We start from the raw sequence: 14,742 nt of genomic DNA, 5'->3' as shown, positions 1-14,742 counted from the left end.
CCGGTAGGAATGAAGATGCGTGCCTAGCTCTGTATGTAGGTACGCATGCAAACGGGAGACTATTCGGAACTCCAAAAACAGGAATGTTAACATGCGAAATCTGCTTCTCTGTTCACCTGCACACGCACGCGTTACTCAAAAAACACACATGTGTACACAGAGACATGCCTGTGTGTGTGTGTGTGGATCAACTCTGAAGATAAAGCCACAGGCAGCTCGAAGTAGGATACGTGAGAATCCGACGTTTTCGTTTGCGGCGTTCAAATCGAACCTAAGACTCGGGCACGGCACAATGGCAAGCCGAAAACACTGGAAATCCGCATCGTCGACGAGGCAGATATCTCCCAGCCTTACCCCAGCGGTGTATGCAAAAAAGACATGCAAACACATGCACTTAGTTCTATCGGCGGTTATGGATCTCTTCGTGCACAAGATACCGGCACGACGGGAGAGGCCTCGAACCAGGACGCGGGAATGTCACCCTTTCGCCAACGGGCCGCTTTGTGTCTTCTTTTTTCTTGCTATCTTATCGGTCGCTCCCGTCCGTCCCTGTTCTCTGCGCTTCCGCTTTCGGTCACTCTTGCGTGCAGCTCTTCATTTTAAAACACGGCAGGAAAACGACCTCAACAGGCTGCCAGAGGACGGAGAAAAATGAACCGTTTCGTGTACTGTGTTTCATCGTGTCTTCGCTCACTATGGACCGGTTGTATGTCCGTCGCTCCTCTTCGACCTGCCTCCGAGGCGTTTCCGCCTCGGTCTGCCCTACGCATTCCGGCAGAAGGCTGGCAGGCTTCCCCTCTCCCACCCCAAAGCGAAAAAGAGAGAGACTCCTGAGAAGAACGAGACAGAGATCGCCTCCGCCTTCTGCCGCGTGTTCCGCCGGATGATATTTTTGCGTCGCCCACCAGAGTTCAAGCAGGGGCACAAAGCGGAGAGCAACACAACAGGCAGCCGCCGCCTGCCGTTTTGCCTAGGCTGCGCGCCGAGACTCTTGCTCTCCTGTGGCTGTTCCCCACAAACGCAGGCGGAAGAGGCGAATTAACTCGGGGCAGTTCTCCCGTCCTTCGCCTTTATTCCTAGACCTACAGCCTCCGTCACCCTGCTCCGTCTTCACAGGAAGACAGAGAGGCAAAAGTACATAGACAGTCCCTCCTTGGGGTTGTCAATTTCATCCACGAACCACCCGGGGACTCTCGTCATCTCCGATGTGAAAGAATATACACCCCGCGAGAGAGACATGACGCCTTGTCTTCTTGCTTTTTTTCGTCTCTCGAATGTTTCTCCAAATGGAAACAGCAAGGCGCGTCACGCAAACAGCTTGTTCTTCCTGGAAAGGCGAGTCTCCTTGCGTTCCATTTCAGTCTCTTCTGCACCAGTCTCCCAAAGAATACAGACGCTATGGCTCTCAGCGAGAGACAGAAGAAAAGAGACGACGCGACGGGCCTCCGCGTCGGTGAGCTACCGCTCTACACCTGCAAAAAACCACACGGAAAAAGCGACGCATGGCCGAAAAGGAAGCACAGCACACGGCGGGAGAGAAGAAAACGCTACACGAAAAGACGGACACAAACAAAGCACACATCCACAGGAGACGCACATGTACGGACAGGCATACCTATGCACATGCATGTGGCTATTTGCATGTATATTTGCATACGTATTCATAGAAGTATATCTGTGTCCACACGTCTCTGCACAGAGATATACGTATGTATATAGATAAAAGTATGCAAGTCCTGCAAGTCCACATATGGGAAAGTCTCGGCAAATGTGTTTGAAGCGCACCACTGACCGTTGCCTATTCACGGGCACTGAGATGTCCAGGGTTCTAACGCGGACTCCCCCTTTCTCACCTGCTCGTCTGCCACCATGTAGTGCATGTTCCATCGCACGCCGTCACCCACGGGGCGGTTCGCCGCGAATTGCGCCGGCACGAACCAGCAGCAAGGGTTGGAACCGAAAACCTGAAAACGAGGAACCCGCACAGGGCAGTTCCCATCAGGAGACACTGTTCACAGCTCTCCAAAGGCTACAAACAGACAACCGAAGAATCTCGCATCCCCTCTCCTTCGCACTCCAAATCTAAACCTATATACATTTATATACATACATGTATATTCTCAGACAGCGCACAGACACTCGCTACATGACGCTGATGTGTATATGCTATATATATATATATATATATATATATAGTGTCAACTCGACGAACACGACGACGGAGGGGTCTACAAACGCGTAAATACAGAGCGGGCACCAACTGCGTAACGCTGTTGTTCCGGTTTACCTAAGTATGCAAAGGTGTACGTGAATTTTCACAGGTAAAGGCCGAAACATACACATATGTAAATAAATGCGTGAGCTCTACTCCTCGCGGACGGCGTAAGGGAAGGTGTGAGTGCCGAAAGACCGAGTCTCCTTGCGAGACGAAGAAGAAGACTGCGACAGGAAAAAGAGCCAGGAACGGCGTCTTGTCCAAAACGCACCTGTTCAATGTTCCGGCTCACGCCCAAGTCGTACCGATTTCGGTCTCGGTTCGCGACATCCATGTTCTCGATGGTTGTGGAATTCTGAAAAAGAAAAACCAGTGCACGACACTTATCGCGCTTCCGTAACACACTCGAAGAGCAAGCAGACATATATATATATATATACATATGTTTTTGTTGAAAAGGATATGCGTGTGTGCATACAATTATATGTATATATAGGAAAGAAATACACAGATGGGGATCAGTTTTGGATGCAGAGACATCGACGGAAACAGATAAAAAGAGATTTACACGCAGGCGACAAAACAGAGGTAGTTCGGTGCATGCGAGCGCGTCTGCCTCTCGTTTTCAGGAAAGGTGTCCTGTTGACGGACGCAGAGAAACGGAGAAACCGAGGCGCGCGCGAAGCAGCGGGAAGTCGGCGGGCAGATAGAACAGAACGCGTGCGAGAGACTCAGTGCGACCACGGGCGATTCGACACAATGTCTCGTGTCCATTCTTCAATCACTGCACAGTTCACCACGCAAACTCATACACAGACACTGACGGATACATACATGTCTATTTGTACACCGATAGAGGCATGCAGAGGTTGCGAGATGAAGACTATTGGACGCACCTTGAGGACGAGGTTAAGATGGAATCTGGAGAAGGGAATGAGTGCAAAGATGAGGACCATGGAAAAGAAGAGCATAAGACAGACGTAGACGTATTTGAGAACGGCCGCCGCCGACGTCTCGGTCTGGTAGGGGAGAGCGTGAATCTCCGGAGAGTGAGGTTGTGTGCTTCGAATGCTCTCCACGAAAATGAAGTAGAATCTAAAAAACACACAAGAGAAACAGCCTCCTTAGGTGAGGAAACCACCCCGAGGAAGTTTTTTGCTCGCCGACGTACCCCAAAGCACCCAGCGTGCCCGTCTTCTCTCCCTCTAGGCGCCGTGTTGCCTATCAGGATCTCCCAGGTGTGCTTCTTTTGTATTTACCGACTTGTCTCTATCGATGTCCATGCGCGTCTGTTCATGTGCATCTGTATTTGGGATTATCAGCGTCTATGTTTGTGCAGGAGCGACAGTCTAGCGTCGTGCCTAACAACCTCTCTCATGACTCTGAGAGCATACAGCCCGAGAATGACTGGCGCCGACGTAGGCGCCTCTGTCCCTTTGTCTCTCACACTTCTTCCCTTCCTCTCCCACTCGACAACTAATGTAATGTGGATGCACACATCTATCCAGCGATAAACACACAGACATATATATACATGCATATATATGTTTTTGCCTAGATGTATCGTGTTCCTTACACACATGTGTACACCCTCATCTCTATTCCCCTGCTCCATCTACAGATCTCCGGCTGAACTTCCAGAGCTCAAGTTCTTTGTCTGTGACCATTGTGGCTTTCTCTTCAGCCAGCGCGCCAGAGAAACACGGCGAGGCACGTGCACATTTTGTGTATTTTCGTCTCGACAAAGACTGTGCATCTGGCCACGTCCACCCCACAAGGCCGTCTGCTAGCGTGCGGCCGGAGTCTGTATCGGGGAGCGGTTTGCCTGCGCAGGTCGCGGGACAGAAATCTCCTCAGCCCACACAGGCGCCTCCAGGAGAGGCATCGCGTTTTTGCAGCCACACGGAAAAGCTCTGTGTCGCCCTGTGCCTGGCTACATGCGTCGAGCGGTCCTGGCAGGCTTGCAGTGGGTATGCATGCGACAACCGTTCACGTCTGGTGTTCACGCGTTTGCATCTTTTTCTCACCCGTGTATGAAGATGAAGAAAAGGCAAGCAATCGCGTAGATCAGGAGCTGGATGAAATATTTGCGGTTGTAAAAGCCGACGCAGTTGTTGATCCATGGGCAGTGGTGATCCATGTTCAGCACGCTGAGCGGAAACAAACACACGCAACGCTCCGAGTTTCGCCCTCTTCCGCAGCCCGACGCGTTCCCCCTAATCTCTCTGTTGTCTCGCCGCGCATCCACCTCTACAGACGTGCCCATGCGTTGGAAAGAAGGCAAAAGGGAGATCTACACGTGTGTCCCTGCATCTAACTGTAGAGGCCTGCTGGACGTGTCGGAATTTGTCTGTACTGCTTCCGCGGCTGAGCGTGGGGTCCTCTCCATCCTCGTCTTCAAAGGCAGTTCCACGACACGTGGGGAGTAACGCGAGGAGCGGTCTTCTCTCGCCGAGTGTCTCTCTCCTGCTCACCATCGGCCACAGGCGGAGCAGTGGTGCGTTCGGTCGGGTTTCCACACGTTGCAGACTTTGCAGTATCTGCGGCGTTTGTTTTCGTCGCCCATGTAGAATCCCCAGTTGGCGGGGACGCGCCCCGGGTCCGTGCACACCGCTTTGAGGAAGGCGCCGAGGAGGAGCACGAAGCAGCAATGGAAAGCGACAAAGAGGACAAAGCCGAGCATCGAGGGGTACGGCCAGAGGAGCGGAGCCAGTAGAATGAAGACATAGCCGAGGTAGAGGAAGGAGAGCAAGAGAACGACCGCCAAGAGAAAGCAAGCGTTCCCGGATTTCCGGGGAGGCGTCGCCCCCACAGGCGCCGAGGGCACGAGGCCCGCGGGCCCGCGGGCAGCGGTCGGCGAAGCAGGATACCCCCGGGGAGATGTCGAGCTGTGCTGGTGAGAAGACGCTGCAGCCATCGGCGCCGGCCCCAAGGGCGCAGGCGCGTAGCCGTCCGGTTGGTGGTACAGCATGGTGGGTCCCAACGGCGACGGGCCGTGGTACATCTTGACGAGGAAGGCGAAGCAGAAAGGAGGGAGAAGAGGCGAGCAGGAGACGCAGTAGGAGAAGGAGACGAAGGAAAGGGAGAGAGAGAGAGAGCCAAGGGAAGTGAAAGAACCGCGGTACGGCGGAGCGCCGAAGAACGGGAACGTTTGTCACTGACAAGAAGACGTGCTGAAAACCGCAAGTGGGGTCGTACAGAAGGGTTGAACGCCGCAAAGAGGGGAGGACGGCGTGGACAAGAGAGGAAGAAAGAGGAGAGGGACGCACGAACGGAGAGGAGAGAAAACGGCGTACAACAGAAAAGGACTGCGGGGACCAGGTGTGGGGCGAACTCTCCTAGTGTGTTTCGCGTCCCAGGTCCACGTCACCGACCCAGCACGGAAATCGAATTCCTCGCCAGAAAGCGAAATCAGTGAGAACGCATGCAAAGTGCGCGCAGTTCAGAAGGAGAGCTCTTCACGGACAGAGGGGAATCCTGGTAGGTCTTCTATAGCTAGCCAGTGCATGCATTCGCAATTTCGAGAACGTTGGGTTGCCGCCGTGACAATAATGTCGGCATGCGATTCGAGACCACGAAAGAATGGGAAAGCAGGGAAAGACACGCGAAGAGCTTCGAGAAGAAAAACGGATTTTCGGAATCACGGACAAGGATCGGCAGAGCGTTCAAGACCGGAAAAACGGACACGACCCTGAAAGGAGCAGGCACACGAACAAGAGGAAAGGCAGGAAAGGGGGAAAAAGCGACTCATACCGAGAAAGGAGACAGATTTTCAGAAAGAAAAAAACGGTGGTTTGTCCGAGGTGGTTTCCGCCTCAGCGTGGGGTCGGACTCGCTCAAAAGTAGGGAAGCACGCAGGCGGACGGCAGGAAACCGACGAAAAAAGTCAATGATGGCTCTTTGGCGCACGTGGAGCGGTCGGTAAGAAAGAAAGGAGAGTTGAGTAGCCTATTCGCACAAAGACGAGACGGCCGCGATTCCGGGGTTTCGGCGCGGGGTACACCCTCGCAGCATTAGACGTTCAATTGTGGCGGACGCGCGCAGACTAGCTGACGCAGATCGATTTCGGCGGTATGTACACTGGGAAAGCAAGAGGCAACTCCTGTCAGGTCCGAGTAGAAATCCTCAACATTCGTGTGTGTCTCGTGCCGAGCGCGCGGCGCGGACAGGAAAAGAAGTACGTGAGGGCCACAAAGGCTCGATCCCTAGTGGACGAGGACGCAGCTGAACCGGGTGACTAGATTTAGAGAGGCTAGACACACATTGTGAAGCGAGGTGCCCTGCGAATGGAAACGGACAGTCAAGGGCGGGAAGATTTGGAGAGTCACCAGCGAAGCGCGCTTGACGGAAGGCGTGGAGAAAAGGAGTCCGAAACAGGGCTTTTTCTCGCTGCACTGTCCGTTTCTGCACGTGCTCGAGCGGGACAGGGGTGCAAATGTCAGCTGATATTTCCCCCTTTCTCTGAGCAGAGGCGGAGAGAGCACATGGAAGGAAGGTGAGAACTGGAGCAGGCAGGGAAGGACTACGGCACGGCCTGCAAAAAGAGTGAATCGCAAAGCGGACGAGGGACGCCCAAACGCTGTGGCAATTCGCGCGCGCGCACGCGAAAAAAGCGCCAGCCGGGACCGGAAATTCGGCACGGGAATTGTCAGAAAAACATGAAAAAACGGCAGCGCAGAGCCGCGAGTCCCACTTGCAACGAATCACTTTCCACGACCCTCTGGACGAGTTCAATCTAAGCACGCGTTAGGACAACTGTATCTTTTTCGCTGCAATGTATACAGTCGCCAATCGCAGTCCAATGAGGGGGAGGTGGCCCGAGCCCATCTTAGCGGATGCGCGGAATGAGGTCTGGTGTCAAGGCGCTGGGACCCGTGGCGGACCAAGTTGCTTTTTCCGGTTGGTCGAGTTTATTGAGCATTAGAAAGAACATGCAAACGGTCGCTTTCGGTTTTGTGAGCTCGAGAAAAAGCCGTTGAGCAGCCGTGAAAAACTGGGGACCTTCCGGGTAAATGAGAACCTTGACAACACCTGTACTAGCGCGGACAGGAGCACGCCGCACGAGGTCTCTCCCCTGCTCCAAGCCAGACAAAAGCGCGTGAGCGCGCGCGGCCCTGCGCGCCAGGCCTTGCCTTTCACAGCTGATTCAACAAAGGCCACCCCAAAATCTGCCTGGGAAATAAGAAACATATCTGTGCTCATACGGGAAAGCTGGCGCTGTCGTTCATTTTTCACCGGGGACAGTTTCCCGTGTCTCAGAGCGTTATGCCTACCAGAATGGTTTGTCCAGTTGCCGATTCCAGGGTGCTCGTAGGACTACACACCTGCACAATGTTGCTAGTAGTTGCATCGCAAACCGGGCGACAGAAACCAACTACACCGGTCAACCAAGCTCTCTTTTAGCCAGAAGTAGCATAAAAATAGCACATTCTGGAGTTAGCATGTCACTTGCACGAGCTTCACAGAACTCCTGCAGCCCAAGGGTACGTCTAGTTAGCGGTGACAGGGTCACCGCCGACAGATGTCATGTTGACCGCGGACTGGAGAAACGGAGGTGGAGCGAAATCTGTGTACCCTACGCAGACAGAAGGACTGGCAACGAACAATGTCTTGTGGAAGTCGGAAAGATCTGGCATCAAAGGAAATTAACGTGAAGCAGCCGTCCCAGTTCCGTGTTTTCCGACCGACGGAGCCGTCGGGCGCTGCGAAGTACGTGAATGCCATTTAATTTGGAGGCTTCAGGAAGTCTTTCAGATGTGCTTGTCCGACCATTCATTATGACAGAGAGCTAAACGCCCAGGATTAGATCTCTCCTCGTGTGTTGGGAAAAGTCTCCTAGCGACATCCCACCAGGTCATGCCTACAGGACAGTCGGTCTTCAACGGGGGAGAGAAGTTGGCGAAGCACTGGAGGTGTATAGATCTTTGTGGATTGTCGTCGGCAGTCTGTTTTCGTTACACGGAGAAATCAAGACTCGAAATGTCTCGTTTCATAGCAAGCACAGCCACGAATCAGACACCCGTCGGTGTTGATTGGTTCCTGATTTTTCAGCCAACAATTGGGTCACGAGCCAGAGAACCATCTTGGCAAAAGATCTATTTTAGGTTCGTGTGTGTGGTTTACCTGAGAACGTTTCTCTCCAGTGGACTCAGTAGGCGGCTGTAAAAACGAAGTGGAACCAATCTGCTTCAAAATGGTAAGTCGTCCAGTGCCGGAATCCACTGATACCAGATCTGGCAGCGCCACGTAAAGGGCTGAAAATACTTGTGGTGCAGAAGTAGGAAACTTTGTGCACATGGCCTCTGCAGGAGGGAAAAGAAGACGCTGACCAGAGAACAAGGCCGTGGAAACACACCCCGACACTTTGGTTCAGGCTTCGTTCTGCGACGTGAACGAACGAGCTACGTTGTGGGGCGCGCAAAGAAACCAACAGCATCAGAGCCTTCTGGCATTCTCGAGGACGCTTGAAAGTGTATCCCCCAGGCCGGAGCTCCCTAGCCAAATTTTAGATTCATGGAGGGGTGCTGTATAAAGGCAGACCACGTGATCTGCTTGATCCCGCCAGCTGTGGGAGTTTGGTACCCGGCGTGATGGCGGGCTTACGGAAACTTGCGGTCGCTCAGTTGCTCAGACCAGAGCGACGTTACGGGCTCGTCTCGACTCGACGCAAATGAGGGCATCACAGGGAAAATGTGGAGGGCTGTCAAGCACTACTCATCTGTTCAGTTCTGAGACATCGCCAGATACCGTCCTCACCCCCCAAGAACCCAGAAAGGGATCCAAGTGACAAATCGAAACGATTCCGTCATTGGCAATTTCACAAAAAAATCGAGACTCCGTTAGAAGCATATACCGTAAATCAACTGAAGCACACATGTTTATCCATTTGTCTCCCCAGAACTCTCTTTCTTCAGGCGATACGCCGGAACAACGACTCGCGGTAAAATCGGGTGTATAGACACCAGAGAGTTTCTGGGATCTTTTTCTTTCCATGTTCAGCAGAATCCCATTCGCATTCTTCCTTTTCTTTCCGCTATCATCCGGTCTGATACTTCACCCAGTCCAAGCAAAAGCGCTGAAAAGAAAGAGAATCCCAATCTGTATGTGTTTCATCTTGGCATCAGCTTTACTGTTACTGTACTACTGTCAACGTACTCGATTTCTCCAGCGTGATTAATGACGGCTGTAGTTGATGTACCCTGGTCCTATCTGTGAGCTGCGAGTTTCCTACGCTTGTTCTTTGGAGCAGCATGTGCAGAACAGTCGTAACAGCTCAGCGCAATCGCTGTTTTCTCTCAGTTCCTTCCGCTCCTTCCGTCAAACGCGAGATATCCTATTGGTTTCCAGTCGTAACGAAAAGACCGTTCGTACTTTTGTTTTCTCGCATATTCTAAATCAACCGCGCATCATTCTGTCCATGACCACTCCTGGAAATCACGGTACCAGATTTCCCTACGGGACTTGGACCGCCATTTCTTGAACAATTATACCCATTCGACGAAAAAGGTATTTGAACCTGCAACACACAGAAGCCTCAAGGAATGTGGAGCCCCTGGGAAGACTGCTGACTCGTGTTCTGCTCTTTCCTCTCGGTACCGTTCCACCTGCCTCTTTGTGCCCATTTTCTCGACCGCTCTTGCATTTCCGTCCGCACTATAATCGGGAACGTCTTCTATCTTAACTTTTCCACTCCCTTTCGCTTCCGCGGAGGGGCAGGTGAAAATGGCAGCAGCGCCGCCTTCCCGATACACCCGACTAACTGTCGAAATTGAACACTGGTAAGCTGGTCGTGCCCATATGCCGGCCCACAGATCAGCACCGAAACTGCGGGAAGCCAGAGAACGGAGACTGGCAAAAGAAACGCAGATGCTCCACTGCGAAGAGACGAGAGCAGGAATGTATATGAAAGATGCATGCACTCGATATGAAAGGCTTCATGTATTTGCTTCGACACTTCCCTTTCTCGTCCTCGTTTGCCAGGCTCCGGGGTCAAACTAAACAAGCGGAATGATGTCGGTCTCGCGTATTTCGTTCGCACGTTCTTGAGTGAACCCCAACGACAGAAGGACAAACAACACGGTTCCCATTGGCGTCGGATACTTCCCGCCACAGCCCTCCTAGCCATATATCCCTTTCCTCACTAAATTCCCTGCATTCCGCAAAAGATATGGGCCATCTCAGCACGTTGGCCCCTACATTTTACACGATTGCTTGCCATATGCAGCTACATCCTCTAACTCCTCTTCTATAGGTACACATATTGACGCATTTTCATATATTTGTAGAGAATAAAACTCCTCTCCGAAGAGGAACTCACGTTCTTTCTTAAACCAGAGAAGCGTTCTGCTTTTTTTGCAAACTCTTCCACCAGCGTTGACTGTGAAGACCATCTGCATTCCACGCATCACGATGGACGCAAGTACGAAGAATATGCGAAACGAGGTAAAGGCGAGAAGAGGTCTGATCTGGTCAAGCAACTGGGCGTTATGTGCATGTACGCATCATGCATCTGTGCGCAAGCATACATAAATGTGCATATGCACTTCTTAGTTATTTGTGTAGTAGAAATCGAGTCTGCATGACATGCTACAATAGCATGTATGTTGGCAGATACTTTTCACGTAGCCTTACTTACAGCGTCTGCGTGCCTATCATATTTTTGCAAGGAGAGGTTTATTCTTTTTTTGTAGCAGCAACAGAGTGGAGCGTTGAAGTAGCGGATTTCCACGCATAATCGTATGTTGGCGGCAGGGAGAAATAACGGGAAGACACGCTTCGTATCCACCGCATTCGGTGGTTCGCTCCGCTTCTATGTGCGCAAACACCTTTAAAAGTCTTCCTTCTGTTCGATTGGAGATACACCTATTCACTTTCTCCTCAACCTCTTGCGCCCATTCGCCTGCGTCGACTTGTCTTTTTTCGGTTCTTTCCGCTGGTGGACGCCAGTTCAAGAGGCAATTTCGCATGCAGTCAATGAGCAGCTGGTTTTCCTGGTAAGAATGGGCGACCCGGCTCGGTTGCCGCTTTCCTTCCACGTCTTTTCAGGAAGAGATGCAACATGCTTATGCGCGAAAATGTACATACAACCACCCCTGCCCTCTCTTTTCATGTACACCCTATTCCGACATATGTGTATATACTTACGTCTTTATAGGGAGATTGGAATATGGACACGCGTATATGCGGCGACTCTCTGGTTATCGTCTCCATAAATAAAAAGTACACCGATCAGACTTGTGTACCAAACGTTATTTCTCGTTGACCCAACCGCCTTACACCTGTCGGCGCTTCTGACGACGCTCGAAACAGTGGTTTGCTTCACTTCCTTCAGCTGGCTGTGTTTGCTCGCTGGCGTAGTCCAGTTGCAGTCGACACACGCACACATGCTTGGCCTTTCCGTTTCTCTTGCTCGCTTTTCGTGTTCTAGGTGAACCCGCCTCCAGATTTGGGAAGGCGCGGCGACCTGAGGTTCCAGGAAGATCGTTTCTGCAATCATTTTTGTGAGTCTCTCTTCCACAAATGCCCTTCCTTTGTTTCCTTCCCACCTTGAGGGCCATCTGTGCATCCGCATGCACACCTCTCTGAAGGCCGTCCAGATTCGCAGAAAGATCCATCGATTCAGCTAGACACCTTAGCGCAGCCGCACGTGTCCCTCTCTACACACGTTCGAAGGTTGCCAGGTTGCTTGCCGGAGACCGGGGCGCAAACAGACAGCTCGGCGACGCGCAAAGGCGCAAAACGCCCTTCGGCTAGGGATCTCTGGACGAGGCGTCTGCTCCCGATAACGCCTCCCGCTTCATCGCTCGCTGAGTTCCGCGCGCCGTGCTTTTCCGCAGATGTCATTCGGGATATCACGGGAATGATCGTCCGGAAATTCCGCTATCCCCAGATCGGCGCCTTTGAGGTGTACCTCCACAATCCCTTCACAAACCAAAAGCTGGTAAAGGAGCGAAAGAAGCGTCTCGCCCCCAGACGATCTTCCGCCGAGCACCGGCTTTTCCTCGCTTTTTTTTGAAAACGTCTCTGTTGAAGAGTGGCCCAATGCCGCTTAGAGCAACCTTCTGCCGCGACTCGCTAGTCAGCTGTCAACTCCAGAGTTGTGTCGCGCTTCGGTGTCGGGGTCCGTCGTCAAAGAGACTCGTGCACGAGTTGTGTGGAGGAACGTTCTCGCGAGAGGGAAACGTGGGGGGCTGAGAAAGCTTCGGATGGGGACTGAGGAAAAGGGATTTCCAGGGCCTTGAAAACACCTGGTAGGAATCCCCAGATCGTTTCGTCTGCGAAGAAGGCCGCCGCGCTTTACCCCTCGCGATGTCGGTTAGTGGCGAGCCTGCGGCAGGTAACGTCGCTCCGACACAGCGCTGCCGGAAAGGTGGGAGGCTTCTTTCCTCGTGGAAACCTAGGCGTGTGTGATGAGAACCGATTTTCCTTCCCGGAGAAGCCAGTCGCGCTTCTGTTGTGTTTCTCCCCTCAAACATGGGATGTTTGCGGCTGCGCTGCCTTCAGTGTGTTTTCTCAAAGCTGGCGATCGGGCGATGGCCGAATCCGGAGATCGTTGCGAAGCGCATCCAACGCGCACTCAACTCTGGACCTTCAATTTCTTTTCTTCTCTTTAGTCCCTTTCCGAAAGCAAGTCCTCGACGAACGCGCCCTGGCCTCAGATCTCGTGTGAGGAGCTCCGCTGGCCGGTTGACGTCGCAAACACGTCGCCAGTCGACACGCGCCGCACGCCCCCGGCTGAGAAACAAATTTGACAGGGCCTCCCTCAGTCCTCTTCCATGTCTGCATGCACACATTCGCCTGCTAATAGGTATAGAGGCTTCGTAGTATATTTGTACCCTTGTATGTGCAGATGTATACACGCGTACGTTTTGCATTGATATATGCATATCCGTATGGATGCTCGCAGGTAATCTTGTGTGTGTGTATGTATATATATATATATGCATACATGAAAATGTGTGCTTATATGAGTATTGGATGCATGCATGCACTTAGGAATATTTGCGGGGGGATGTTTGGAGGCATGCGGATATGCGTATATATATATATATATGTATATGTATCTATATATATATATATATATTTAAACAGAAATACATATATATATATATACCCATATGTGCATGAATGCAGAATTGGTCGTGCACGTTTGCAGTGTACCCAGGGGAAAGTGTTTTTGGGGCGGTTTCCACCGTGACAAACACGAATTTTCTTTGTGAGGGGGGGCGAGGTTCAGAGGATTTGTGGAAGAAGAACGTGGCCGCTTCCGTTCGAGATTTTCTCTGATGTTCGAAGGCGCGAGCTTTTTCGTTTGGCAGGGCGGTTCTGAGCAAATGCGTGTGTCTCGCGCTCTGGAAAATATTGGCTGCATGCGTGACACAGGAGAGCACGTGGACCCGCTGCGCAGTATTGTCTCTGTACAAATGATACGCGATCCAGAACTGTATAACTCAAATCGAATAAACAGAGACGCCGGTTGAGTGGAAGTCTCTGTGTCGCTATCCCCTTCAGTGGACAAAAAAAGGCGAGCAGCGGAACTTCTGCCTCTCGGCCGCAGTGGGCGACCTCCTCGAGTGCGTCTTTCCAGCTTTTACCATCTTTCTTTCCCTGTCCTTGCTCATCCCCAGACGCAGTCGCCCAGTTCTTCAGCCGCCGTGGGTCCAGATCCTGCGTCACCCTTCGGCGTGCCTCAAGAAAGCGAGGCGCTGGCGGCGCCTGCCGAAGACGCAGGAGATGCGAAGGACGAGACAGGAAAAGACGGCGAGGGCGAGAAGTTAGAGTCCCCCGAGCCCGACTGCGTGCCTTCAAGAGAGAGAGAAGCAAAGAAAAAGAAGAAAAGCGGCGAGTCCGGGGCGGAACGGAAGAGTCACCGAGGCGGCGAAGCTGCAGCGCACGCCCCGGAAGAAAAGAAGAAGAAAAAGAAAGGGGAAAACAAGGACACAGACGCCTTGGAGGGGTTCCCCGAAAAAAGTTCAAGGGAAGGAAAGAGAGTCGACGGCGGAGACAGCGAGGGGGAGCCCCGGTCTGAACGCCCCGAGGGCGACGCAGGCAAGAAAAAGAAGAAGCATCGAGACTCGCCGGGCGCCTCACTGCTAGCCAGCGAAGGAGAAGACGGAAAGAAAGCAAAGCGAGAATCAGGAGAGAGCTTGGCGAAGAGTGCGTCAGAAGACGAGCGAAAGAAGAAGAGCAAGGGCGAAAAGAAGAAGAAGGACCATGGAGAAAACGCTGAACGGTCTGCAGGGAGTGGGAACGAGGCCGTCAAGAAGAAGAAAAAGAAGAAAGGCGATGGTTCTCTGGAGGAATCTTTGTCGGGTAGTGGCGATGGGTCCGACAAGAAAAAGAAGAAAAGCGCAGAGTCCTCCCAAAGGGTTTGTGCTCAGAGCAGCGGCGACGAGGTGAAGAAGGGGGAGGCATCTGAAGACGCCAGCCGCCGAACCCACTCCAGTGACGAAAAGAAGAAAAAGAAGAAAAGCGGACACGACAGCAGCCACAGCACCTCGGAAGAGAAGAAAAAGAAGAAAAGCTGA

General features: G+C 52.4%; 2 protein-coding genes across 2 annotated transcripts; one reads left to right on the top strand and one right to left on the bottom strand.

The window, feature by feature from the left end:
• Positions 1-1,466: 1,466 nt before the first annotated feature.
• Positions 1,467-5,219, bottom strand: NCLIV_067160 (hypothetical protein; the record flags this gene model as incomplete). Its single annotated transcript, XM_003886267.1, has 6 exons — positions 1,467-1,472; positions 1,854-1,964; positions 2,487-2,570; positions 3,112-3,310; positions 4,243-4,365; positions 4,690-5,219. 6 exons carry the CDS (start codon positions 5,217-5,219, stop codon positions 1,467-1,469), a joined length of 1,053 nt encoding a protein of 350 aa, XP_003886316.1.
• A 4,718-nt stretch (positions 5,220-9,937) lies between these two features.
• NCLIV_067150 (conserved hypothetical protein) lies at positions 9,938-14,742 on the top strand (the record flags this gene model as incomplete). The annotated part of the gene is made up of 6 exons (XM_003886266.1): positions 9,938-9,993; positions 10,587-10,657; positions 11,162-11,208; positions 11,643-11,715; positions 12,052-12,155; positions 13,843-14,742. 6 exons carry the CDS (start codon positions 9,938-9,940, stop codon positions 14,740-14,742), a joined length of 1,251 nt encoding a protein of 416 aa, XP_003886315.1.

This window comes from Neospora caninum, chromosome XII (genome assembly GCF_000208865.1).
Source record: "Neospora caninum Liverpool complete genome, chromosome XII".
Lineage (NCBI taxonomy): Eukaryota > Apicomplexa > Conoidasida > Eucoccidiorida > Sarcocystidae > Neospora > Neospora caninum.
The sequence above is the reverse complement of the archived record's forward strand: the minus strand, read 5'-3'. Positions and strand labels throughout refer to the sequence as shown.